Source organism: Limanda limanda, chromosome 18 (assembly GCF_963576545.1).
Source record: "Limanda limanda chromosome 18, fLimLim1.1, whole genome shotgun sequence".
NCBI classification, from domain to species: domain Eukaryota; kingdom Metazoa; phylum Chordata; class Actinopteri; order Pleuronectiformes; family Pleuronectidae; genus Limanda; species Limanda limanda.
In genome coordinates this window covers 20,162,671-20,188,134 of record NC_083653.1, presented here as the reverse complement: position 1 = coordinate 20,188,134, position 25,464 = coordinate 20,162,671, and the positions used below count along the sequence as shown (strand labels likewise).

The 25,464-nt window shown below is 40.1% G+C and overlaps 2 protein-coding genes across 2 annotated transcripts; one reads left to right on the top strand and one right to left on the bottom strand.

Moving 5' to 3' along the window:
* The first annotated feature begins 679 nt into the window (after nucleotides 1-679).
* Nucleotides 680-3,422, top strand: lyrm2 (LYR motif containing 2). The gene is made up of 3 exons (XM_061091922.1): nucleotides 680-737; nucleotides 2,430-2,570; nucleotides 3,089-3,422. The coding sequence occupies exons 1-3, from the start codon at nucleotides 693-695 to the stop codon at nucleotides 3,173-3,175; spliced, it is 273 nt and encodes a 90-aa protein (XP_060947905.1). The 5' UTR covers nucleotides 680-692; the 3' UTR covers nucleotides 3,176-3,422.
* On the bottom strand, nucleotides 3,418-25,097 carry ankrd6b (ankyrin repeat domain 6b). Its single transcript, XM_061091921.1, has 15 exons — nucleotides 24,890-25,097; nucleotides 18,473-18,571; nucleotides 16,697-16,795; nucleotides 15,913-16,011; nucleotides 15,006-15,104; nucleotides 14,406-14,504; nucleotides 13,974-14,072; nucleotides 13,276-13,353; nucleotides 11,906-12,007; nucleotides 11,522-11,635; nucleotides 11,193-11,363; nucleotides 10,020-10,172; nucleotides 7,989-8,102; nucleotides 6,613-6,910; nucleotides 3,418-5,751 (listed from the first exon to the last, which is right to left on the bottom strand). Exons 1-15 carry the CDS (start codon nucleotides 25,013-25,015, stop codon nucleotides 5,162-5,164), a joined length of 2,340 nt encoding a protein of 779 aa, XP_060947904.1. The 5' UTR covers nucleotides 25,016-25,097; the 3' UTR covers nucleotides 3,418-5,161.
* Between the last annotated feature and the right edge of the window lie 367 nt (nucleotides 25,098-25,464).

Genomic DNA, 25,464 nt, shown 5'->3' with positions numbered 1-25,464 from the left:
CCCTGATTGGCTTCTTTGCTCACTTGGTTTTCAGATGAATGTTCGACTCGCCGGTGTAAATCCCCCCCGACTTAGTTCAGATATTTTTACTTGAGTGAGTAAAGAGACACACATTTCACATCTGTTGCATCTTTTGTGCTGTTAAAAAGTCACCTGTTTGTCTCCACCCTGTTTGAGCCTCAAGCTTTTGTGCATTGATATAAAATGTGTGGTTGTTTGTAAATGATAAATGCTTCACAGCGGGGGGGTGGGGGATCATCAGTCCATGCGTCTACATGAATCATACAGTTTATATGAATATGTCTATATGAAGATACAGTGTAGTGGTCAGAGGCCTCAGGCTTCACATGAGGCTCTGACAGCAGGATGCTGCTGTTTTGTGTTAATATTGATGTGTTTACATTGTGTAAGTGTAGTTTTTAGTTTAGTTAGTAGTTTCTATTATTCATCATTATAACAAACAGCTTCCTTATAAAATTTGATTAGATCCAGCTTGTAATTATTACCAAATATACTCTGAGAAATTATCTAAAGATTTACATTACATTTCTGTGGTCACCTCTGTTGTTATTACTGGGCCTGTCGAAAACTGCTGCTGCTGTTGTTCTCCGCTCCGCTAGAGGGCGCTGAACATTGAGTTAGCCTGTAGGTTACCGTCATCACAACATCCGCTTGTGTCCACACAGTCAAAGATGGCGACTCCCAGGTTACCTCTTGCTGCTCTCTCTCTGAAACAGGTGAATATTAACGCCGAGCATGTTCACACTGGTTGTAGTTAAAATGGAGGCTCTGGTCGTGTTTACAGTGCAAGTTAAAAAAAAAGATTAGGACGTTGACAGGATTCTTTCAGAGAAGAAGATGAATGTTCAACCTTCAGTGACACATTCACTGTTCATCACTTTACCGGAACTACTCTGTCTGTGGCAGGTTTCTGTGGAGATGAAGAAACTAAACACACATCAGATCAAATGGTGTCACATCGTAATTGGACTGTTTAATATTAACAGTGTCTATTTCACACATGTAACATTAACCTGAGAAAACAGATATCAACACAGCTCCTGTTGACATGTTAACCATCAAATTATTCTAACTTTCGTCCAATGTAGCTTGAGAGTGTCAATTTCAAACATCTAACACTCTGTAATCTGCTAAAGGATTGATCCTGCTTCCATGTAGTCACAAACCGAGTGGTTGACAACACATTTAATTATAACAACTGAAGCAGCTCTGACCAGAAGCCGCCCTCTGAATCCAAACAGGGACAATTATCTCACCTCTCTTCACGTTTCATTGTGTGATCTGACATGCTTCTGTAAGGTTGTAATCAATCAGCTGCCACGGCCGAGGTGGCAGCTGATGGTGGAACCTGATGGCGGCAGTGGCTGCTGACCATAGACTATGATTAGCCTACAAGACTACTTGATATACAATATTTCTCCTCAGATACCTTTACCATTACTGACAATAATCCATCAATTCATTGACCTTTAGTAATGCTACAAAGTGTTTATTCTAATCAATGCTGCTAAAACCCTTATCTAGCTTACGTTTTCCTCTACACGTGACATCTATTGCACATATGTCCGTACTGGAAGATGGATCCCTCACATGTGGCTCTCTCTGAGGTTTCTGTGTTATTTTTACCCTGTTAAAAGTTTTTTTGTGAAGTTTATCCTTACTCTTGTTGAGGGTTAAGGACAGAGGATGTCTCACAATGTTAAAGCCCTATGAGACAAATTGGGATTTGTGAATATGGACTATATAACCACCCATACAAATACACTAACTACATATATATTCATATTATTTAATCTAGTATCCCCCCCGCTTCCCCCGGTAAACTGCTGCTTCATTGTTATATGTTATATGTTAGAGGTTAGAGGTTAGAGGTTATATGTTATTTGGTATGTTATTTTTTTTAAATTATTTTGTAAAGCCCTTGCCTGCCAGGTCACAATCTCACAGGTCCCACTTACTACGTACTTACTACATATATATTCATATTTTTTTATTTAATATTCCCCACTCCTTCACCCGATAAACTGCTGCTTCATTTTGCTATGTTATATGTTATATGGTATGTTCTTTTTTTATTTTGTAAAGCCTGTCTACTAAGTAGATTTTGCCTTCCAGATCACAAGATCACAGGTCACACTTAATAGGTACTTACTTCACATATATTCATATTATTTAATTTCATAGTCCCCACTCCTTCATCCTGTAAACTGCTGCTTCATTTTATTATGTTATACGTTATATGTTATATGGTATGTCATTTTTTTGTAAAGCCCGTCTACTGTGTAGATGCTGTCCCAAGAATTTTTGATTGAATTTGATTGATTGCAATATCCCGGTTATTCCTGGGGAGTGTCTGTAGTGTCTGTTCACTTCACTTTAAAGCTGATACCTCATAACGTGTCTGTCAGTTCCTCCAGAGGCAGAAGGTGTTGGGGATCTACAGAAACATGCTGAGGACCATCAAGCGGGTCCCAGATGAGTCGGACAGGAAGTACCTGAGAGACTGGGCGAGAGATGAGTTCAAGAGGAACAGGAACGCCACAGAACAGGTAGAGGGACCAGTCACCTGCTGCAACACTGGGCTGTGTGTTAGTTACTGAGAAGAGTTCACTCAGAGCAGGAGAGGGCTCAATCACACTTTACTGTAGATGTGTTGAAACCCAGAAAGGTATTTCAGTTGTGTTGGTGGAGGATTGATGCACATTAAGAGATTCTTTAAAAATTTTAGGTAAACTTACAGATTTTCTTGGTTTGAACATTTTGGGAAAATATAAAAAAAATGCTTAAACAGTTCCTGCCATTACATTCCCACTTATTGTTGTAATGACTAGTAGTTTCCCTCAACTGAGCTAAAACTCAGTTATTTTCAATCAAGGCTTTTAGGATAAGATAAAATAAGATAATCCAATATCAGTCCCACAAAGGGGGAATTTGCTAAATTGAGGCAGCAAGAGTCAAAAATAGACATCAATAAGTAATAATAAGTAACATGCAATACTTAAGCTTAAGGATAATAATACTTAAGTGTAAGGAAATATAAAAAATATGAATGGTATTTCCTCTCCAGGACGCCATCCGGATGATGATCACGCAGGCGAACAAACACCTGGAGGAGCTGCAGGGGTCTCTGGCGTTGGCGACCCTGATCCGCTAGGAGTCCCTGCTGTGGACTTACTGAAGACACTGTGTGTGTGTGCTGGGGTAACCATGGAAACGGGGAACCCCCTCCCCACTGTAGACTCATCTTTAACTGGTTCTCAAGAACAGATGAATGGACGTTATGGACTCTGTTTCCATCATGAACTGTGACCCACCAGGGAGCCAGACTCTTCTTCATGTGTTTCACTGTGTTATATTTGTTATGTAATAAACAAGGAAACAGAAGGCAGATTAAGAACAAACTTTTTCTTTTTAATACAAAATATGTTTTTCTGGCTTCATCAAACAGAGTGCATCAAGGTCATATAAAAACAGTCACTACATCAAATGTACAGCAGACAGTAATACTGCAACACAACTGGGTGCGTTCTTCATGCAACTGGTTCGGACCAAGTTCAGCTTCAGGATTGTGCTTTACAGGGAAACATGATTGGCAGGGCAGAGGGCATTCTGGGAGGAACGATTGTAGGTAGTTACAGGACGAGAACTCAGCTTGATGTTAAGCTCTTCAGGCAGGTTTCAATGTTTCTTCGTGTTTGTGTCATAAATGATTTTTCTTTTTTCTGTTGACTGCCCATTTCAGTGGATTGAACACTTTGTTCCCCGCTCACTCTTTACTAAGACACTTACAGTTAAATATCTTTCTACTATCTAGGACACAGTTGAACTGTAGAATGGCGATAATGTGGGTGGCAGCGGGATTGATAGGTTTTTTTTTGTGACAGCAAGTTTTGAGGTTGAATTTAAGGTAGTTGACAGGTTTAGTGGAGTTCACTGTGACACCTGAATATTAATACACTTTTACAGTTTTAAGTTAGAATCAAAGTCGTCCCTTCTTTTAGTCTAAATACAGACTCCTAAAGAAATGTATGTATTCTGTTCATAACTAAAACAAAGGTACAAACTTGTGAGGGGCAAATCGTTAAACTGTCCATGTTTAAACGGAACAAATTAAGTGTCAGACGCACAAATTAAAATTATTCTATTTAATATTTGAGTTTGACTCAGGGAAACATTTTTATACATGTATATTGAAATAGAAATGTTGAATAACCAATTCAGTTTGAAAATGCAATAAATATATTGATTAATCACTTAATTATGAAAAATGTATGTTTCAACCAACATTTCAATGTTTCATTCAGATGAATATTTATTGCTTATCGGTTTATGATTTAATTACTGTTTTAGAAATTGTATCTAACACTGTAAAAGTCACATTCTTCCATTGTCCCACTCCAGCCACCACACAAATCACCATGCAGCAGAATCAGGGATCGATGCAGTTAAAACAAACCTTCACTATGTACAGTATCACTTCAACTACATTCTCATAAATAAACAGTGGGTCGTTCTTTTAAAGTCACAAGACTGATTCCAGTAAATAGACACCAACAAAAAGCTTATTCCACTGTGATTCCCTCCATGCAGACGGCGGTCATTGTGATCTAAAGATACCACCGTGCACACACTGATCCCGGCTCATGATAATGTGGAGTCACATGACTCAGTATTTAATGTGTGGTCAGGCAAATGCATGAAGATGTCCGTGTGCACGCTGCACAGTGTTCATCATGTATCTATTCTACAAATGGCACATTAGTTCAACGTCTTGACAACTAGCTTTACATTTACTGGTTTATTTACAACACAGTGCACAAGAGCTGCCCCTGTTTCTAAAGAACTGTTCATACACACCTCAGCATACCAGGCCACTGCTGCCATGACAACCAGCATGAGAGGGTTTTCAATGTGGAACAGTTGTAGTTAATGTAAAAATGGGTTGACTGGATTCCAGGACGTGATTTACAGCACTGGTTGTGAACAAGAACTCTCTCTCAGTGCTTGATATCCTGACTCATCTCAGTTTTGCAAGGAGAAAACATGACAGTTCAGATTCTTGTCATAAATCTCTGCTGCTGCAAGAGGCTGGAATCCAACCTGGGGGGGGTCTGTTCAGTGTCATGGTGACAGGTGGTCGTCAGCACCCATCGTGTTTGTCAGTCCTCAGCATGCGCAGCTCGTCCTCCAGGTAAGAGATCCTCTCGACCAGGGCGGCTCGGTCGGCCTCGGCCCTCTGGGTGGCCTGCCAGCCGGCCTCCTGCACCTTCCTCTCGTACCAGCGCTCCATCTGCGTGGACACCGCCTCGAAGAAGTACTGCGTCACCTCCAGGGCGTGCATGTTGTCCTTCTCCTGAGCGAAGGAGGGCTCGCTGGGCTGCTCCCCGAAGACCTCCAGGACCTTGGTCCCCGTGGCCCCGCTGGAATTAGTCCTTCCCTGGGAATGCTTTTTACGCAGCTTCCCTCTGTCGCGGCCTCGCTCCCTGTCCCTGAGCACGGCGTCAGTCCTGCAGCGCCGCCCTGTGGCCGGGGACAGACTGCTCGATCTGTGGACTGTGCCCCCGATGGCACCGTACTCCACTACGTCCACGTCCAGCACGTCCTTGTTCTTCCTCTGGGTGTCGGCGCAGATCACCGAGCGCTCCTTGGGCCGGACCACCTGCACAGATGACAGCGGCTTCTTGGCTCCTGCAGGAGAGGCGGCTTCAGCCTTATGTGCCTTTTCCCCATCTGGTAAAAGTTCAGAAGACAGTCAGTCAGCACATTCAGTTACACAAACATTAGTTGTTAGTTTCTATTTATCATGCAGCTTAACTGAGTTGTGTCTCTGGCAGCAATGTTATTCCTTCAGGAAAGGTCATGAGAAAGGAATAGTGCACTTTCCTTTGTGCAATGTCATTTTGATAAGCCACTGAGGAGAATTCATCCTGAAGGACAAATGTGCTCTTCATAGCTTAATGCATAGTTTTCTAGTGAGAAGTCTCTTTTGGCAACAGAGCAGAGTTCTGCCTTGATTCATCAACGAATTACATAAGAACTCTTACACTGAATTACAGTCAGAACAAGAAACTACTTACAAAAAAAGGCTTTATTTTTCCTGAATAATAAGTCAAATCTTAATAATCACTGTCGACACACATACAGCCATTTATTGCTTCACTGCACAAATTGAGATGATTCTCTTTTCAATTTATTTGTGTATCCCAGTGTGAATGCCACTATAAACTTGTGTTATGCTAACACAAGGTCATAAAATCTGGTGAAAGTTTTTATTAATTTGTCAACTTGTATTTTGTATTTTTTAAACATGACATACAGCCGAATAGCTGATGTGCTTGGCCTGTGATAGTGTGACAACATTTAAATGACAGTGAAAAATGTCCAGTAATTAACTAAGTGCTAAGGCTGTTTCTTATTTATAACCAAAAAGCAATTGTGATTAGACAAGGAAGAAATCAATTATGAATACAATTTGTTGTCAGGTATGGAATGAATGATTGCAGGTTAATCCCTGCAGCTTCTTGGCTCACACTTTGATTTCCAGCCTTTAGTTTAGGGTTAACAGTTATGACAAATCCGGATTAATAGTACCTGGAGAGCTCTCCACATGAACCACAAAGTAGTGGCTGGCTGATCCACCCTCTGCCGCACGGGGATCCCTGTGGTCGGACTCCAGGAGTGTGGGGCTGCTGTGCAGCTCTGGACAATGGGAGCCAGCTTCATCTCCAGCAGGAAGCTTAGTGAGCTCAGCTCCCTCTGCTGAGTCCAGGCCCTCGGTCATGGAGGAGGAGCGCCGCAGCCTGCTCCTGCTGGGGTCTCCTGTGAAGAGAACCTCCATGTTCTGCAGTTTGGACAGACACCAGCTCTTCAAGTCACTGATCAGAGACGCCTGCTTAAAAAGAGACATGCAGCAAAACAGAAGAGATGATGTTACATGCATGAGAAAGAAAGATAAGAAAAATTAAACGTGAAAGAGGCTGAATATAGAGCTCACTGTTGTGGTTTAACAACATTTCCTGTTTTAGTCTCCAGCAGCATGCAGATATTTATATGTTTTAATACACTGATTAACCCATTACTCACTCCCTGACCAGCACCACAACAGCACAGTTACAGACGTGGTGAACATGTTGGAGCTTTCAGCAGTTAAAGAGACAGATATTTCTCTCAGGAGTCTGTGGAGACACAACCAGAGCTAAAAGGAATGTGAATGTACGACTGAGATTCATCAGAAGACTGCCTCAAAACAAATATGAATGTGGCTTTAACTAACTAACTGGGTGTGTAAATATTCAACTGCTTACATGTAAGCCATGAGATATGTACACACTGATAATCTGTGAAATGTTGTGTTCTGCTGCCCCCTAGGTGGCAATCTATTATTTAATGAATTTTTTTTGCATTGATTAATTGTTAACATAAGTTTGGACCAAACTAATATGAATAACATTTTGGTCCTGCTGACCCTGTTTTCAGTCAGCATGGAATCTGCACTATCACTTTTTTCACAATGATCAGAGATATGTTGATTCAGGAGGATGTCATTCTCCTTAACCCCAGTTCCAGAGAATTTGTAATATTAGTTTTGTAGGGTGATCTTAATGTTGTTAAACAAATAAATACATGCAACTTTAAAGTTTGAATATAAACTAATTGATGACTTCAACAATAGTGCTGTCTCCTTTACGTTAGCCAGGCGTAATAAATTTGACACACCAATTTTCATATTGAGGTAGATGCTGCCCACTGGTTCTAAAGGATTCTTTCTGTTAAAGGGGAGTTTTCTCTCCATGGTCACAGCAGCGTTTGCTTGTGATGGAAACTGTTGGGTTTCGCAATAATATATCAAGGTCTCGACCTTAGTGAGAATCTGTCTTATGATTTGGCACTATACAGCATCATATAATAACTTCCGTGCGATACAGAGTCACTGATCAATATGAGGGTAACGCTCCACGGAACATTACCTGTCTCTTCTCTGCCTCCAGTCGCTCCTGCAGGGCCCGCTGCTCCATCCTCTTCAGACACTCGCTCCTCTCTGCCGACACGCGCTCCACTGTCATCTTATCCAGAGCACAGATCTGACGGCAACAAAACACTTATCAGGAAGGATATGAGGAAAAGATACAAACATTTCTAAATACAAGCTGTCTTACACTTTCTGTTTGTTAACAAACACATTATATATAATAGTATTTATATATATATATATGGTCACTTCAGAAAGTATTTATTAAACTCCACTGTACTGTATGAGCACCAACATGAGCAAGTTTTAACAGGGAGTACTAAAGCTGATCCTCTCCTTCGTGTATTTGCTGCATGTGTATCACAGAGTCCTTCCAGCACACTTGTTGACCTGACACTTGTTTTGTCAGGTTCAGTGTAAACATCTTTTTATTTGTCGCCCCTCGATCGAAGATCTGCTGAATTTCCCATGTTCCTCGTTTGTGTTTGCCAGCATATAATCTAATGTTGTTCTGATCTCAATGATTATACCTCCCTCCCTAGATTCACCGCTGTGTTTTCTCAAGCAGCAGTGATGCTCAGAGTACATGCATGAACGACTGCCTGCAATCTAACAGAAGCTTTTATTTATAGCTCCTTACAGTATGTTATGGGAGAATGTGTAATGTATTATGAATAAAGAGTCTTCAGGGGAGATGGATCCAAGCCCCTCTACTGTTACTGTAATGTGTTCACCCGGTTAACTACTCAGGGGATATAATCTCTAACCTGTGCAGTGTTAGAGCTGCGTGGTTTCTGTTCAGCATCCAAGGGCCAGGATGAAAACTCTCCATCAGCCACAACTTCACCTCATACTAAAACAAGTTTAACAGAGTTATCTACTGTAGGTTAGTGGACACTATGACTTGTGATGCTTCACAGAGGCACAGGTGAAGAAGAGTCAGCTACACAGTATTATATATTTAAAGACTTTGTAGCAATAGCAACCATAAGCTACTTGTCTTAATTGGCCTATGTACAGATCATAGACTAGTTATTCACAACCAAGGGTGTTGTATTTAAGGCTTTAGATAAAGATCATTTTCAATATTTACAATTTGTGGTTTATTTTGATCGAATTTTTTTTTATTTAAGTAAAGAGTAAGTAAAAGATGACTAATATAATTAAAGCAAAACAGTAAAAAAAAAGGGCAACGGGTATTTTTGGTTTTGATACATTTTACAGTAAAGGTTTGTGTATTTTGACAATAATATTTGACAAAATGTTTTATATTTTTTACTACATGCTGCCCTCTTCTGTTGATGCATGAATAATATTTACATGATAAGTGATATTTGTCTACTAAAACCTTGCAAACTGAGTTAATGCAAATACAGAATCAGTTCAGGACAAACATGATTATGCAATTATACAGGTAATAAAATATGAAATACAATACACAAACTTAAAACAGTGTTGTGTTTGCAGGCAGCTCGGTCACTGCTCTGGGTGTCATAACCGGGGTGTGTCTGTTGCAAGTTGTTTTATATGTTTTAGAGTCATATTGTTTTGTATATTATGTTGTCGTAGTAACCCTAACCCTAGTGTTATCAAGACTTTATCTTTAATAGCAACATCTCTCATCTACTGATTTTCTCTGGCTGAATGTTGTCTCTAAACAGGTCAGGACACATCTGGAGTATTCATCCATATTAATGCAGATCAGTAATTTCTTTGAATTAAACAGTTCCTGGAAAGTGTATACTCATGCTACAAATATGCAGTAGAGCAGTGGAACCCACTCAATATAAACACAGCTGTTTTTACCACAATATTCTGTGTGGTGATGAAAAATCATAAGGAGTGAGATTTAATTTAACAGAGAAAAGGTTTGTGTATACACACAAAAATGAGGATGAAGAGTTACAAATTAAATTATGTATTTTTAAGAAAGATAAACTCCAGTTCATAGGGAGATTCAGACTAAATACCTACTCTCCTCTGTGAAGCCACTAAAATGATCTGCTGTGTGTTAGCGTGTGTGTGCTACCTGGTGCTTGTTCTTGCGGTCCAGCTGGCCCATCTTGGTGTTCATCAGGTCTTGGACCGTGTTGATCTCAGTCTTCATCTCCTCTTTAGTGGCCTCCAGCTGGTTCTCCAGTTTAGTGATGAGAGGTTCACAGCGGCAGCCATTCAGAGGAGCCTGCAACACAGTCAGCAGTGTTTGTTCATATTTGCTGTGGGGCAGCACCGAGAGGGGTCTGGGCACAAAATGACAGTGAAACGACAAAGCTAAAAACTGCATGTTTGGATTAATGCACTAAGTATTTTAAAGTGTATCCTTGTTATACTGCAAATGATGAGTGTGATGAGACTATACTGTATATACTTTATATAACGGTAACTGCCTCTGAGCAGGACTGCATTTAATAATATTTATTTCTTGACCATCAATTTCATGAAGTAAATTGACTTGACATTTCTGTAGGTTTCCTTATCTATAATCAGTTTCTTAGATGTTCCAGATAATGAACTATAACACAATATATTGATATATAAAGATCTGATCTATAATACCCACTCCTGTAGGAGGAATTGGAAACTAATACAACAAGCTGCTGACACAGATGAAACTGGGTTTGCGATTTAAGTCTGGAGTCTGTTTAGAAATCAGACACACATTATGGAGTAGTTTCGTGTGAGAAGAAAGCAGACTCAGTCCAGAGCAATGAAATAACATATCTTTCACACAATTACTCTTAACGTTTCTCCCGGAAAACCTTCTGCTTGCATTTGTATTAATCCCAGACTATAAAATGGCTCATCTGCAGGTCTGTATGTATGTTTTTTTCTTGTATGCATCCATATAGTGAAGCCTATCATATATTACACTGTATGCAAGGTTTTCTTTTAGAGGAATTCCTCATGCCATGGTGTTACATGAAGTCCTAACACGATGCCTTTGGAGGCCTGCTATTGGCTGACAGTGTTAGCAAGACATCAATCCAAATACACATTTTTCTTGCCCTTTGGTAACTGATACAAGGTTTAGTATTTGATATTCCCATTAATCTCTGTAGTGCTGCTCTTCCGTTATGGATGACACTCCTCTACACATAAGGACAAGGCATGAAAAATTAATTTACAGAACACAACAGAGGAACTAAAGGAAAAATGATCCTTCCTCCTACTCAACTGGGGAGTATTCGTGCTCATTCAGTACCTGCATGACCTTGCCATCCTTGCCGCGGTACAGTGTGTAAAGCTGATAGGCTTTAAAGTTGTGTGGTGGGATGGCTGCATGAGGGGAGACTCCTCGCAGCTTACCCTTCCTCCTATGAAAGGCTTCGGTGGTCCTGGTCTCTCTGCGGCGAAGTGGGTCAGACAGAAACGGCTGCAACGTCAAAAGCAGCTCAGATTAATAGTTACTCCATGTCTTATATGAGGAGATAATATACCTTTATTAGGAGAAGCAGGAGCAGGAGACTCATGGTCCTCCCCTGTCCATCTCTTCTGAGCAGACACGTCTCCAACTTAAATGCAGGGACCTACCTTTTCCTTCTGCTTCCTGTTCTTGCCCCTCCTGGTGTTAGTATCAGTCACCTCAGTGTGTTTGCAGGCAGCTCGGTCACTGCTCTGGGTGTCATCTGCAGCTGAGGCACTGTCCTGCAGGGAACACGAAGAAGGTAATTCAGGGCAGTGAGTCAAAAAGCTGCATCTGCTCAAAAATGGATTGGACTGTGGTTGAGAAAACTCAAACATCCAATTACTTTCTTCGACTTTAGAACATCTTTCTTAAGGACTCCTTGACTCTCTCTGCTCTACTCTCCTCACTGATGCTTCCTACCGACTTAGTTTTTCTTACTTTTCCCCCTATCCTTTTTAAATTCATAGTTCTAATTTACAACAGCTTTGACACAATGGTCCAGTTTTTACCTTACAGGGCAGCATCTCCCTGGGCACCGACTGAGCTCTGCCCTCTGCCTTCAGCTTTTCTCTCCTCTTCCTCGCACTCCTGCCACGCACATAGCTCTGCACCTGAACACACCCAGAGGAGATAACTCATGATTAGTAAATACAATAAGACAGCTCACTCTTAATTTCTAAATACACAAAACACATACATACACATAACAAAGGCTTAACGTTGATGGTTTCACAGAAAAGAGGCTGGAATGTTCTTTAAAGGAGATGACTTGTTGAAACAGATTTCTTTCTGTGAAGATCTCTTTCTGTCTGTGTATTTTCCACAGCAGACATGTTGGATTGTCATAAGTAGGAAACGGATGAAAGTGATAACGTCAATAAATTCCATTAAAGTGAACAACTGTACTTCCTGGTTATATGGTCCTGCTATTGTGCACCCTGGCTGACTGGGACACACTGGACTGATCGGATAAACCTGATGTACACAACCTGAAAAATACCAGGTCCAGGTGGCGTATATTTGTTATTTTAATATGTCGATAAATGACTACAAACAGCCGTTCCCCATATAGCTTTTTTCTTCTATATTCTCAATGCCAATATTTCTAAATGGATATTGTGTTTGGACATTTTTTATAAATACATTTTAAGTAAATTTATTCAGATTTTGGGTCTATATACTTCAGTCTATGTACAGTTATCATCATCAACTAAATTGTGGTTGCACTCTCATCAAGACGGAGTTAAACTTTCTCCAATGGAATGAGTGATGAGTCCAAGAGATTGAGATTGAGGTGACCAACCCTATCCTGATTGACTTATCTATCATATTTGTTGAAATCCTCCTTATGTCCTCATAGCCATCAATAAATAAAATTATCTGGGGGAAAAACACAAAACAGCCAGTGTCTGTGGCCCTTGCAGGACTATAATAAATAGGACCAATCATTTCATTCGATCTGAATGAAATGATTGGCTGGGGTACCCGTCTGTCACTAACCAACCTGCCTGCCTGTGCGCACCCTGCCCGTGCTCTCACTGCGCATGACCAGAGTCTTCAGCCGGGGAGGCATAAATCGCTGAAGCAGAGATGATAGCCAGGAGTTAGCGAGTGAGTCATTGTAAAATCCGCTTCTAGAAGTTATCAGTTAGTGCAGTTAGTTAGAGTGTTTTGGGGTGAGCTTTGATGAGAGGGCTGATGGGAGGGAGTGGGATGTATCGGTTGCATTGAAGTGTAGCCTGCTCTTGCTGTCACTTCCAGGATTACCAACCCTAGCTTTACACTTGTATGTTAAAGTAGCTGCGTATTCACAACAAAAGCATTATCAGTTTTGTTCACAGCTGCCTGTACTGGTCAGACTGGGAGTTACTGGTTTCACCTGTGGAGCTCTGGTCAGGAGAAGAGCCACTTCTAGGTTGTTATGTTCTCTGGCCTTATCCAAAGCTGTTTCACCAGCCTGTGGAAACACACACAAGACAAATCAGACAAAACCCAAATTAAAGGAATGACCCTGAATTTTAAAACAGCCTCATATTGGAGACAGCTTCTTATTACTATTGCCAGGTAGAGCAACATTTGTTTCCATCTACTTTATCATATTTTGCTTTTATAAAAGTAGTTTTATTAGTAAAATATATTGTCAATTTGCTACAGTAATGCATAAAGACTTTTGGGCAATATTTAAACATTTCCAATGTTTCCACTCCAGTTAATGTGCAAATTGGAAATCTGCACTAAAGCATGTGGATGGAAACCCATCTGAGGTAAAATCTCTAAAAAGACAAGTAAACAAAACTTCTAGGACACAAATTTGTAACTCTGAAAAGCAATATCTCAGACATTCATGGTCTTCAAAATGCACTGTCATTCCCTCACAAATTATTTTTATGTTATGAATGTGATCATGAATTCACCTAATTCCAATAGAGCTTCAAACAGGAGACTGGAAGCTGAGTCAGTCAGCTGAGATAAGAATAACAACAGAGATGACTTGACTTGAAGTTGAAGAAAGGTAGTGAGCCCCCAAAGACTTTCTTCTCAGCATTAATGATTCAGAAAGAGACCGCGGGCACTCACTTTGTTGCAGATGCGGCTGTCCCCCCCCGCCTCCAGCAGCAGACGTACTGTTTTCTTATGATTCAAAGCAGCTGCCACATGTAGCGAAGTGTCCCCAGCCTGCACAAACACACACACACACACACACACACACACACACACACACACACACAAAACAGATCTTTTATATACTGAACTCCATAAACATCTGTTGTTTGTATAACATTGTTACATTTTAACCGGAGGCTTTCCGGCATAGTAAATAACACAGATTTGTTTGAGGATTTGTCATGTTTACAAGTGAAATTCTGCTGAAATACGGCAGGACCCTGATCATTTTCTCCCTCGGTTCATAAAAAAGAAAGCAACAGCTACATTTACTAACCATTTATGATGAAATATGTTCACGGTGGTTAGGGTTAGTCTTCAGAATGTGTCCAGGTAGTAACTCACCAGGTTCTTCTCTGAAACCGAGCAAAATGCTCCCAGGAGGATGCGAATCATTGATATGTGGTTGTAGCGGGCTGCCACATGCAGACACGTATCCCCCAACTAGAAAAGAAAATGTCAGCAAATTATTCAAAGGTTTAGTTTAAAATTTAGGCATTCATTTAAATTGAATTTAAAGACGTGCTGCAGTCTTAGGTAAAACCATGGTGGGAATTCCATCCTTTTAACAAGGTGGATTCTGTCAATTTGTAAAGGCACTGGAAATTAATTAAGTGGAGAACAACCAAGTCCTGAGTTCCTATGTAGAGATGGGAGAAACGTCTTAGGGACTGGTTGACGAGAAGCTGAAATGTCGGAAACCTGGGCCAGAGGCTCAGGACTGAGCCACCTGTAAATCACTATCCATCTAGTTTGCTGAAGCCAGTCAGGTGAAGAGCAAAAACATATTTTCTAATCAAGAAAAGCCTCTAATGTGCTGATACCACTTGACATAACCTGTATCTCCTTTGATCAAGGTGCTAACACTGAAGAGAAACACTTGTGAAAAAGATGACATGATGTTTAAATGTGTTGCATTTAAGACCAAGAGGAGGAAGAACGTACGTGGTTCTTGCTGTCCGGCCTGGAGCCTCCCAGGAGCAGAACCTTGGAACTCTGAGCGTGACCATTCTGACACGAAAGGTGTAGAGCTGTGTTCCCTGCCTGAGAGAGGAGGAGGGATCTAATTCAGGTTTGCTGTGCATTGATGTGTTGGCAACGCTGTTCATGTCTAATTTACTGCTGTTATACTTTCATCATGTGCTTTTATAGACATACAGTATTTAAAGAATAAGCAAGATACAGGGAAACAAAAAAACGGCTAATCCTGAAAAGAGACTGTGAATAAAGCTGAACTTTTTCATCTCTATAATTTTGCAGTGTAACTAACAACGAGTTCTCACACTTAAAAAAAATCCTGCTAAGTAATGTATAGTTGTTGATCCCAGTTTATATTCAACAATTCTACTGGTTTATGTTAATCATTGTTCATAAAATTTCCTCCAAACAAGAAAGTAATATGTTTTCCATTCAGCTCCATGTCCAGGTCTTTATCAATGCATGGAAATTGTTAATGAGTGGGCTATGATGAAACAACGATGAACCCTGAGTTAGGAGTTTGGAGAGGAACAAAAGGTCAAGAATGAACTTTCACACTCATTTAAGTACAAAATATCTGATGAACAGTGGCCACTATGGCAGCTGCAGGATGATGACCTTATCTGAAGTTGACAAGATTTATTTAGTCAGCTCCTTCAATCACCAACTTCAAATTAATAACAGACTACCTAGAACTATTTTCATTTCAAGAGGAAGACATTTCTACAAGTCACAAGGTTTTGTTGTAAATGATTCAATCTGGATCGTTTGGAACAATTACGTTATTGTGTTGAACATCTCTTCTATAAGAAGCACTGAGTGAGACCCGGATATTAAAACTGATCTAATTCTGACCACTCCACAAAAAAATCACCTTGTTTTTTGCATGAACGTTGGCTCCAGCTTTCACCAGCAGTTTGACCGACTGGCTGAAGCCGTGCCAGGACACTTCATGGAGAGCAGTGTTTCCATCCTGAGAGGACACAAAACAAAAGTCACATTTACAACATCAAACTGAAAACACAAGCAATTCTGATGACTCTATTCCTTCAAAACACTTTGAAGCTACTGTCAATGAACACTACACTTCTGTGGTTGAGCTCATTTTAAAGGATACATTCTGTGAATAAACGTAGCTGAACTGCCCTTTATGTCTTACGGTGGTGAGGAGGATATCATTTAGAATGTTAATTAGTAATTCAATCACAAACTTTTTAACAAATAATAGTCTAAATAGTATTGTTGTCACTATTGAGGATTTCTAAAACTAAAGAGCTGCTTTTGTCTGGACTGATTTTTACTGTAAATATGAATAAACAAGTACTGGTTTTTATTGAAAAACTTACTCATCGGTTGGCTGTTTTGAGAGCAAAGGGAAAAACTATTTTATAGTGTTACTCATAAAGTGAGTGCTCTGCTTAATGAAAGTTTAAAAAAATAAAAATAAAGTATTTGTTGTTAAAGAATAACTCCTTTCTATTCTCACTGCGACACTAAATACTCTACTTTCCATAGGGGGAAGAAGGTGAAGCAGATGACAGATAGACTGATTGCTCTACGATCACCAAATGTCTTATAATGACTGTGTTCTTCTGACCGACTGCGGCAGAGGTAACATTAGCTTCTCTGTGTGTTTGTTTCTGTCTTTTCAGCTGCACCTTGTCCTGTCTGTCCAGTGCACACCCTTCCTGGATGAGAGCGCTGATGACGTCACTGTTTCCCACCACGGCAGCCCGATGTAACGCCGTCTGCTCCCCCTGCCAGCAGAGAAACACGCCACACTGACTAACTATACACGACTACATGGCAACAGAACAAGAGAACAATCCACAGATAAAGCAATTTCCCCATGTAAAACTCTTGGGGCGCCTACGTGATATTTTTAGTATAATGTTATTTTACAAGTGCTCTTGCAGGATACAAACATTCAGAAATCTCTAAATCTTTTTACTTACAAAAATGATTTATTTTTATTTTTAAATGATTCATAATAGTTGGAAATGCAATTTCTAAAAAAATAGTATGATTATTGGGGATTTTGGTTAAATGTCTGCTTCCTCTGAGTCGAACAAACACATACGTGCATGTTCAGCTGAATAAATGCATTTTTATGGGACAGGTACTGCTCAAAAGAAATACACCTTTCAACTTTTACACAGAAGAACGGCTGGACCACATGCCCTAATGCAGTGGTTCTCAAATGGGGGACCGGGACACACTACCATGACAGGGGGGTCTGTGAAAAGCTTTCAGTCATTGTGGGAACTTTAAGATCACAGAACCTTTCACGGTTAGCTAGAAAGTATAGCAGTAAGAAATATTAAATCCTCAGGTGGGTTTTCCCAAAACTGAGCGGAGAAGCTAGTTCATCCAAGTAACAGGATTTAATTAAGCTAATATTACTGTTTATTTTATATTCAAAACAAAATAAAAATCCCCCAAAACAAATTATGCCTTTACATGCTGAAAGTTTTGTTATAAGCACAATATGTCCCACACCTCTGCAAAGTTAGTATTACTTATGCAATAACAATGTTAAGAAGATCCCGATATAACAGTTATATAAACCACAGCAGCTAATGTCAAACAGCTATATTTGCAGTCTGTTTGCTGGAGTGTACTGTGGTCCATATAACCATGAGTAAGCAGGGAGTGTACAGTCCAAGGAAAAAGGTTCAGTTCACAGTTATACCCAGTTGTATATGGAATTCCTGCACACAGAGCAGATTAGTGGTGAATGAGATTTAGCCAGTCAGGTTTGAGAGTGCTGGAAGAGCAATAAGCAACAACTTCCATGAGAGAGAGGGAGAAACGGGAGTAAGAGGAGGAGGGGAGGATCATTCCGGGCCAGATAAGAAGTGAGCCGAGCGCAGCAGCAGCAGCAGAGGCATTAGATGAGCGGCATTTTTTCAGGGGAAGGAAGGATGGGGGGGACAGATTTCCACTGGCTCAGTAGGAGCAGGTTTGTCTAACCTCCTTCACTCTCCCTGATCCTCTAGGCTCTTTCCCAGCCCTCCTCCTGTGTCTTCTTCCCTCCTGCTCCTCCTCCTGCCTCAGTGTGCACTTCCCGCTCCCTCCAGTCCTGGAGGATGCACCGCAGCCTGTTGTGGAGCTCACTGACCACAGAGAGTGAATTTGGCAGCCTAATAGATCTGGATTATCTCTTTCTTTAGGGAAGGAGGACTTGCATCCTGAGGGCAATCCCACAAGTGGGAAGTCCAAAGGGTCCCACTCAAGGCCACTAGATGTCATTAGACTACAGTTGTGTTAAAATAAAGAAATAAAAGTCTAAAAAAAATAAATATTCCAACATAAACAGCGCTAAAAGCAAAAAGAGAAACGGCTGCTGGTAACCACTGATCAGGACTGCAGAGTGAGGTGGATGAAAGTAGGATGATGGCAGACGCAGCAATCACACAGATGATTCTACTCACGTCGTCTTGGATGTCCAAGTCGCATCCAGCTTTGAGCAGGATACGCACGACCTCGATGTGGCCTTTGTAGGCAGCCAAGTGCAGCGGGCCTCTGCCATACTGTGAACACAGAACATAAACAACTCAAGACCAGGAAAAAAGACAGCACAGTGCACCCAACATAAGCACACACACTCCGCAGAGAAGCAGTCAGGGAACCCACCGCTGCTTTCCCACACACCAAGTCACAGTGTAGGGGTGAGATACTGCTGCAGTGTCATAGCTGATGGTACAACTGAAGACAGAGTACAATATATCTCAGTAATGAGTCGACTGAAAGCAAACAAATCCTTAATCCATGGTTTAAGAGAATAGTGCACAATCTGCACAGCTGTTCATGTTAGCTGGGTGGAGGATAAACTCTGCATCCTGTCAACAGAAGGATCTTTTCGTTGAAAGCAAAAAGGTCCCTTAACTTAGGGGAGGTTTAAAGGAGCTGTTCACCTAAATGACAAAAACCTTAAAGCATGTTTTACTTTCCCCTGGAAGATTTATTTTGTTTTATTCACCAATGCCTAAGATTTCTGCTTCTATCCCAATGTAATGGAATTTCAAAACAGCTTAATGTTTTTTTTTCTATTCAAGAATAATCAAATTCTTAATGGACAATACAAAGTGTTTTTCTGTTAAATGTTTGAATCGAATTTTCCAAATTTGTCTTATAGATGGATCAGGTCAGTCAGTGCTTAATTACGCTGGTACCGGCATAAGTAATAAAAAGAATTTCATAATAAATGTCTGTGATTTAAAATAAGGACAGCAATTATGTATATAGCTGAAACAATATGCTGAAAAATTAAAGTCAACAGAAAATGAATAAGTAAGTGTTTTGGTAATTCTTCATGTAGCGACACATACTAAACAATTCCTTCTGTTTTTATACATTATCGTAAACTGAATATCCGTAAACATTTTTTCACTATTATCTGAAATTTTTTAGACAACATGAATAAATGATGAAAAAATAAAATAAATTACAGTTTATTCATAATAAAAATATCTGTTAGCTGCAGTCTTAATCCATCCCACCCAAAACGTGCTCCCTTAAGCACTGGATCAGCCAATGGGAGCCGTCCAAAGGTTTTGTGCCATGCATTACATCAATCATCACAGCTCCATGCACACGATGATTAATCCCTGTGAATGACAACCCATCATTTATTGTATCCAACATTATATGTCCCTTGAAATGCTGTTCAAGTTAGTCAGATATCCATTTTTGGGAATTGATCATGTATTTAAAACATAGTTGAACGACAAATCACATTATATTGTATTGTGATTGTCTGTGGTTATTTCAGATTTTCTGAAAACACAGGGTCGACTTAAAAAAGTTTACAAGAAAAAGTTTGTCTATAAGGAATCAACAGTATTTGTCATGTGTTTCTTATTTATGGTTGCTTTTTCAATCTCATCATACATGATTTTATAGATCTTTCTTTAAGTAGCTAGAGCTAGAATAGATGAGCCACCTTACCTGAAACAAGAAAGACCTTTGCATACATCATAAATATGAATAGAAAACAATTATCATCAGGGAAAAACACACCATATGGCTATATACCATATTTAACAAGCATGTTATTTAGCATTAAATATATATTAAAGTTTTATATTAAAGTGGATTGTCTGGGAGTCTTAACACCTAGGCTTAACAATTTACTGCTGAAGCCCTTGCCGAGGTAAATAAAAGCCAAACTACAACATCACTCAGTGAGTTCATATCACAGCCAAGGCCTAACAGTCCCTTTATACTGAATCAAAATGCACCAAATTGAACACACTCCTAGAAATCAGTTCCCTAACTGTGCCTAGTTTTTTTCATCAAGAGACATCAATTATTCCCTGGGAAAACAGGCCTATTTCACCAAGTTAAAGAAACTGAAAAAAGGTGGTAGAAGACTCTTGAATTAAATAAATCTGAAAAAAATCTTATTTTTGTTTTGAAATTGATCCTATAATGGAAGACATAGAAAATAGAGATCCAAGAATGCTTTGTGTGTTACCATGGAGGCTGAGCTGACATAAGGGAATTAGTAGCAGGAAATCTCTTTCCAGCTCTCAACACATCCTGAAATTCCAAACATTACATCCAAAATAATGAGCGCTGCTTAACTGCATGGAGACGAATGACAGAGCAGGAAGTCAGTGAGTAGATAAACAGTCAAACTTCAAACACAACATTTACACAATGTCTTTTAATCTGTAATTACCCTGAGTAAATACAGTTTAATTACAGATCAAGTGTTTTTCCCACACAGAAGCACAAACGACATCACACCCCAGGTATTATCTCAGCGTTTGGAGGTGTGCGCTTTATTTGGGAGCGGCTCAGCTCGGCTCTGCATTCATGTGGCCCCCGGATCGAGTTACACTGGGCCCGACTTGGAGGGAAGCCACCAAGGGAGCTCAGGTAAACACAGCAAGCCTCAAGCTATCAGGGCGACTGTGTCGTCTCTACACTGACTTTGTCAGGGGCAGGCTCACATCTTCAACATAAGTTCAGAGTCCTCACACTTTTCTCTGCTAACCTACATTTCAAGTGTAAATATACAGTTTGTTTTTACAATAAAAATATACTTCATATTCCACAACATAAAGAAACATGAGATAATGGATATTGTGACAATGCAAAAGGTTTATGTTGAATGTCGCTGTTTACCCCTTAAATTCAAATTCATCATTCACTGAAAGTTAAGTGACTTTAACCTGACTTTGGTGGTGCCTGTAAAATAACTTTACAAAGAGTGACTGATGTTTCTCCTAGCTTACTTCTATCCTACTAACCCTGTCAGCTTATCTCGAATATACAGACAGTGATCGGGCCTGTTTTTTCAGGAACCATCGATTCAGAAAAAGCAGTAGTTTATTTTCAAACTATAAAATGTCCCAGGCACAACACAACTCTTATTAAGATTTTATAGGTGTTTTCACCAACTGTTTATTTGTAGATTATGTCTTTTCTTCCATTTGTGTTGGTGTGTATATATAGATTGTGTTTAACTAACATCTCTCTTATTCTCTTGACAGTCGCGTTACATTTTTAGGGAAGTTTCATAAACTGTCTACATGTAGGTTTGATTACAAAAAGTCTAGGGTCACTAACTACCTTTTTCTGGACTGAACTATTTACTTTGTTAGTAAGCGGACTTTGTGTTATTTCTTTTTGGGTCACGCTATTGAGAATTCCACTACACAACTTGTGTATGAATGCAATTGAAAATAATTGTTTAAATACTCTCCTGAATTGTTTACACTCAGTGTGTTCCATTTGTTGTCACTAGTTTCAAATTCAAAGGAAAATCCGGCCTTGCCTCAATGGTTGAACAGATGTCTTCTGAAGTCTCCCAATTGTAAACCCAGCGTTGATCAGGCAAAAACATCATCTCCTCTCTTTTTTTTAACTCCAATATCCTTGATTGTAAACCTCATCTAACGCCTTAATGCCTAATCCTTTCTGCCTCCCTCTTCATCTGATTTATGATTTTCTATCTCAGTCCCATTCATCATATTAGCCGTCAAAAAAACATCCCTACATTCCTTTTCTTGAGCAGAGGAATGTTTCGTACGAACTCTGCCCCCTTTATCCTGGATTAAGCTTCTACAATGGCGCCTTGCCAAAACACCCAAATGCAGCCGGTTGCAACACAATCGTGCGAGCAAGCATCAGCTCATGTAATTTTGTTTTAGCTGTTGCAGTTTGATGCCATGTGTTCATGTTCCCATGGAAAACGGGTTTAGCAGTGCGAGAACAGAAAATGCAAAGCACACGATGGACAACAAAAACATTCAGTATGAAGCATTAACATATGAAAAGAACTCAGCGCTCTGAATATTAACGGCATTTGACAAAGAGCTTTTTTTTTTAAACGTCACTAAATCATTGATTCTACATGTGTGTCAGAAACATCTTAACTCCTTTTAAATTCCAGGAAACATGCAGCATGAACACACCTGTCATTTTTCGTGTCTAGGGAAACAAATTTATGATGGCCACCTAGAGAAAAAAGGCCAGGTTCTCATGTGTAAGATCATACTGCAGACTGATATACTTTACGTGGAGATGTACCAGCTTGATCCTGAGTCTCTCCACTCCAGATACAGGCTCTTCATCTTCTGTTAAATGAAACCGCCTGCTAGGTAGCTGCGGAAAACTATGTGCTGTTACAGCTCTGAAAATATTGTAAATTTAAACCATCTAAGAGGGTGATGCAGTGGTTCTGTAGCATTTTTCCAGACAGGATGCTGGCAAACTACAAAAATCACCCCACATGGCTAAAGTACAATCAAACATAATGTACTGTAGATTAAAGCCTGACCTCAACCGATTTTGGGGGGCGATGCAACTGGCTTTAGTAGGGTTTAAAACTTTTCTGATATTGATATATCAGCCAATTCTTATATATCTAAAAAATTGGACGTTGTTGTGGAAACCTATATGACGTAATTAAGTCCCTCTGGCAGACTGACACACATTCACAGACGCGCACATATAGTCTCACACAAATCTACTGAATACCTAATTCTCACTCTATTCCTACTCCCTTTTGTCCCTGACGCACCAGATGGCTCATACACAGAACTATCTGGGACACCTTCGTTAGTACCTGTTTAGAAGAGGGCAGGTGCTTTCAAAATAAAACGTGGCAGCTGATTGAATGAACCATCTGTCTCTCAGTGTGTCAGTTGCTGAAGCCAGTCGGGAGATGAGTGAAAGCACCTTTCCTGTTGAGGAAAGCCTTCAGTGTCGTTCTTTGCTCTTCTTTCAATGAATTACAGTTCTGATATAACTGATGCTACAGCAGCATCTACACTGATAATAAAGTACTGTAATACAAGTGTTGTTGCCTGTGGTTTTCAGCACAAAATCAAGTACACCTTTTCTATTGAAATTGCAAACCTGACACCATCATTACTTTTAAACACCATATGTGCACCTAGAAGCTTGACAGGCGTGCTGACATTAACTACTGGGGATTGGGAAAGGGTCAGAGACAGACATAAGCTTTTCTCCCCTCATACAACCACCTGTTATCACATAACTCAAGTTACATCATTGATGAACCCAATAAGATGTAATTAAAAACTCTGGAAACAGCTAGTAACTGGAGCTTGAGATAACGTTGTTGTGTCAAACTACCTTCATGGTCTAGAAAGCTTAATTTTTTGTTTAATAGGTCAAAGTTTTAAGACAAAACCAGAGAATCTGTCAAATCTTTTTGGTAAATTATGGTTTGAATGATTAAATATCTATGAATAGCAGATTCAGACAAAGAATTTAGAATCAAAGAATAAGTAAATACGATAATAATCAATGACAGCTTTCAGTACTAAAGTAGAGCACAGTTTTGTATTCTCTGCTGTTGAGACCATCCTGATTGGGTTTGATATCCAGCACTGATTGACTACTCATGTGAGAAGTCCTGAGCCTGTTCTCACTGTGCATCATCTAACATCCAGGCTATTATTCTACATGCAGATAAGAACAGGCACAGGCCAGGGTTACATCACATCTTGGTAAAACAACCTCTGACCTTTGCTATGTTTACAGGAGATATTAGATCTGGGATGAAAGAATAAAGCAATGCCTCAAAGTGTGTGTGTGTGTTTGTGTGTGTGTGTGTGTGTGTGTGTGTTCCATCTGATCTTGTTAAATCTCTGTGTGCATAAAAGTCAATGCCTACTCCTTGTAGGGGTTGATCAGCATGGAAAATAGATGCTGGGTCAACTAATCAGATTAAACTAAATTAAAGTTTAATTCACTTTCAGCTGATTTAGCTGGTTGAACTCTTTGTATTACGACACACATGGACAATGGAAATGATCAGTGCAAAGATCTGAAAGCTGCCAATTTCTGATATGCAGGTGACTTTGTTTTTAAGGGATTTGTGCTTTTCTAATATTTTCTGGTGTTGCAGTGTCAAAATGCCTAAAATGAAATATCAGAGAGATAAGAAATAGGGTTGAAAGCTTTAGAAAAACTTAGAAATACAAACTGAGTCAAAGGTTAATATCACTTTCTAGTAAGCAACTGAAAAAAGTGTTAACGTTGAGGTACATAATTAGGTGTCAAATTGGCACTTGGAAGAACAGATGTTTATACAAGGAAGGCAACTGATTCCTCTCCAAAAGCGGATCTGTTTACACACCACAAACAAATTGAGGCTGAGATCCAACTTTTACAGCTGCCTCTGTCCCGTCATTTTACCTGCGCCAGACAGCTTCATTGACAGATTTACACCAGCAAAAACATTGCAGACTTTGTTGGAACCAACCCAAATGGTTCAGCTGTGGAAGCTCTTATCATATCCAGTCATGGACCAAAGAGTGGCTCAAATGGAAATTTAGATCTGACTGCAGCACAGCACATTCACTCACCTTGGTGACAGCTACTTTTGCACCCTTGTTGATAAGCTGGACCACATTGTCGGCCTGTCCCTTGTGTGACGCTATGAGGAGGCGCTCGGAGAGTGCGAGGACCTCAGCCGCATCCTGCTGGCTCATGAAGCAGGGTGAATGATGCTGCTGGCTCCAGATGCTGAGGACGGCAGCTTTGGCAATGCTCGCCGATGCCCTCTAACTCATGGTGAGCTCTTTGACAGACAGAGGTGTCAAACAGGAGCTGGAGAGGCTGCTAGGTTGTCTGATTCTTCTGCTGCTAAAAACCGCACAAAGCGCCAGGATTCCTCTCCTTCATCCTCTTAGCTGCAGGGAAGAGAACAGGAAACACATGAATGGAGTGAAAACAAATCAGCATGTGCTCCGCTCATAGTAATCTGGCAAACAGGAAGACAAGGGAATGGGTAGAGCGGACCGACATCACTACTGTCCAGCCCTTGTGTGATCATGTGAGCTGGACTGAAGTAATCTGCAATGAGAGCCACAAAGAGGGGTCATATTTGGTCACTGCTGTACAACAAAGCAAGCTCTTCACACACAGAGAGACCGAAAAA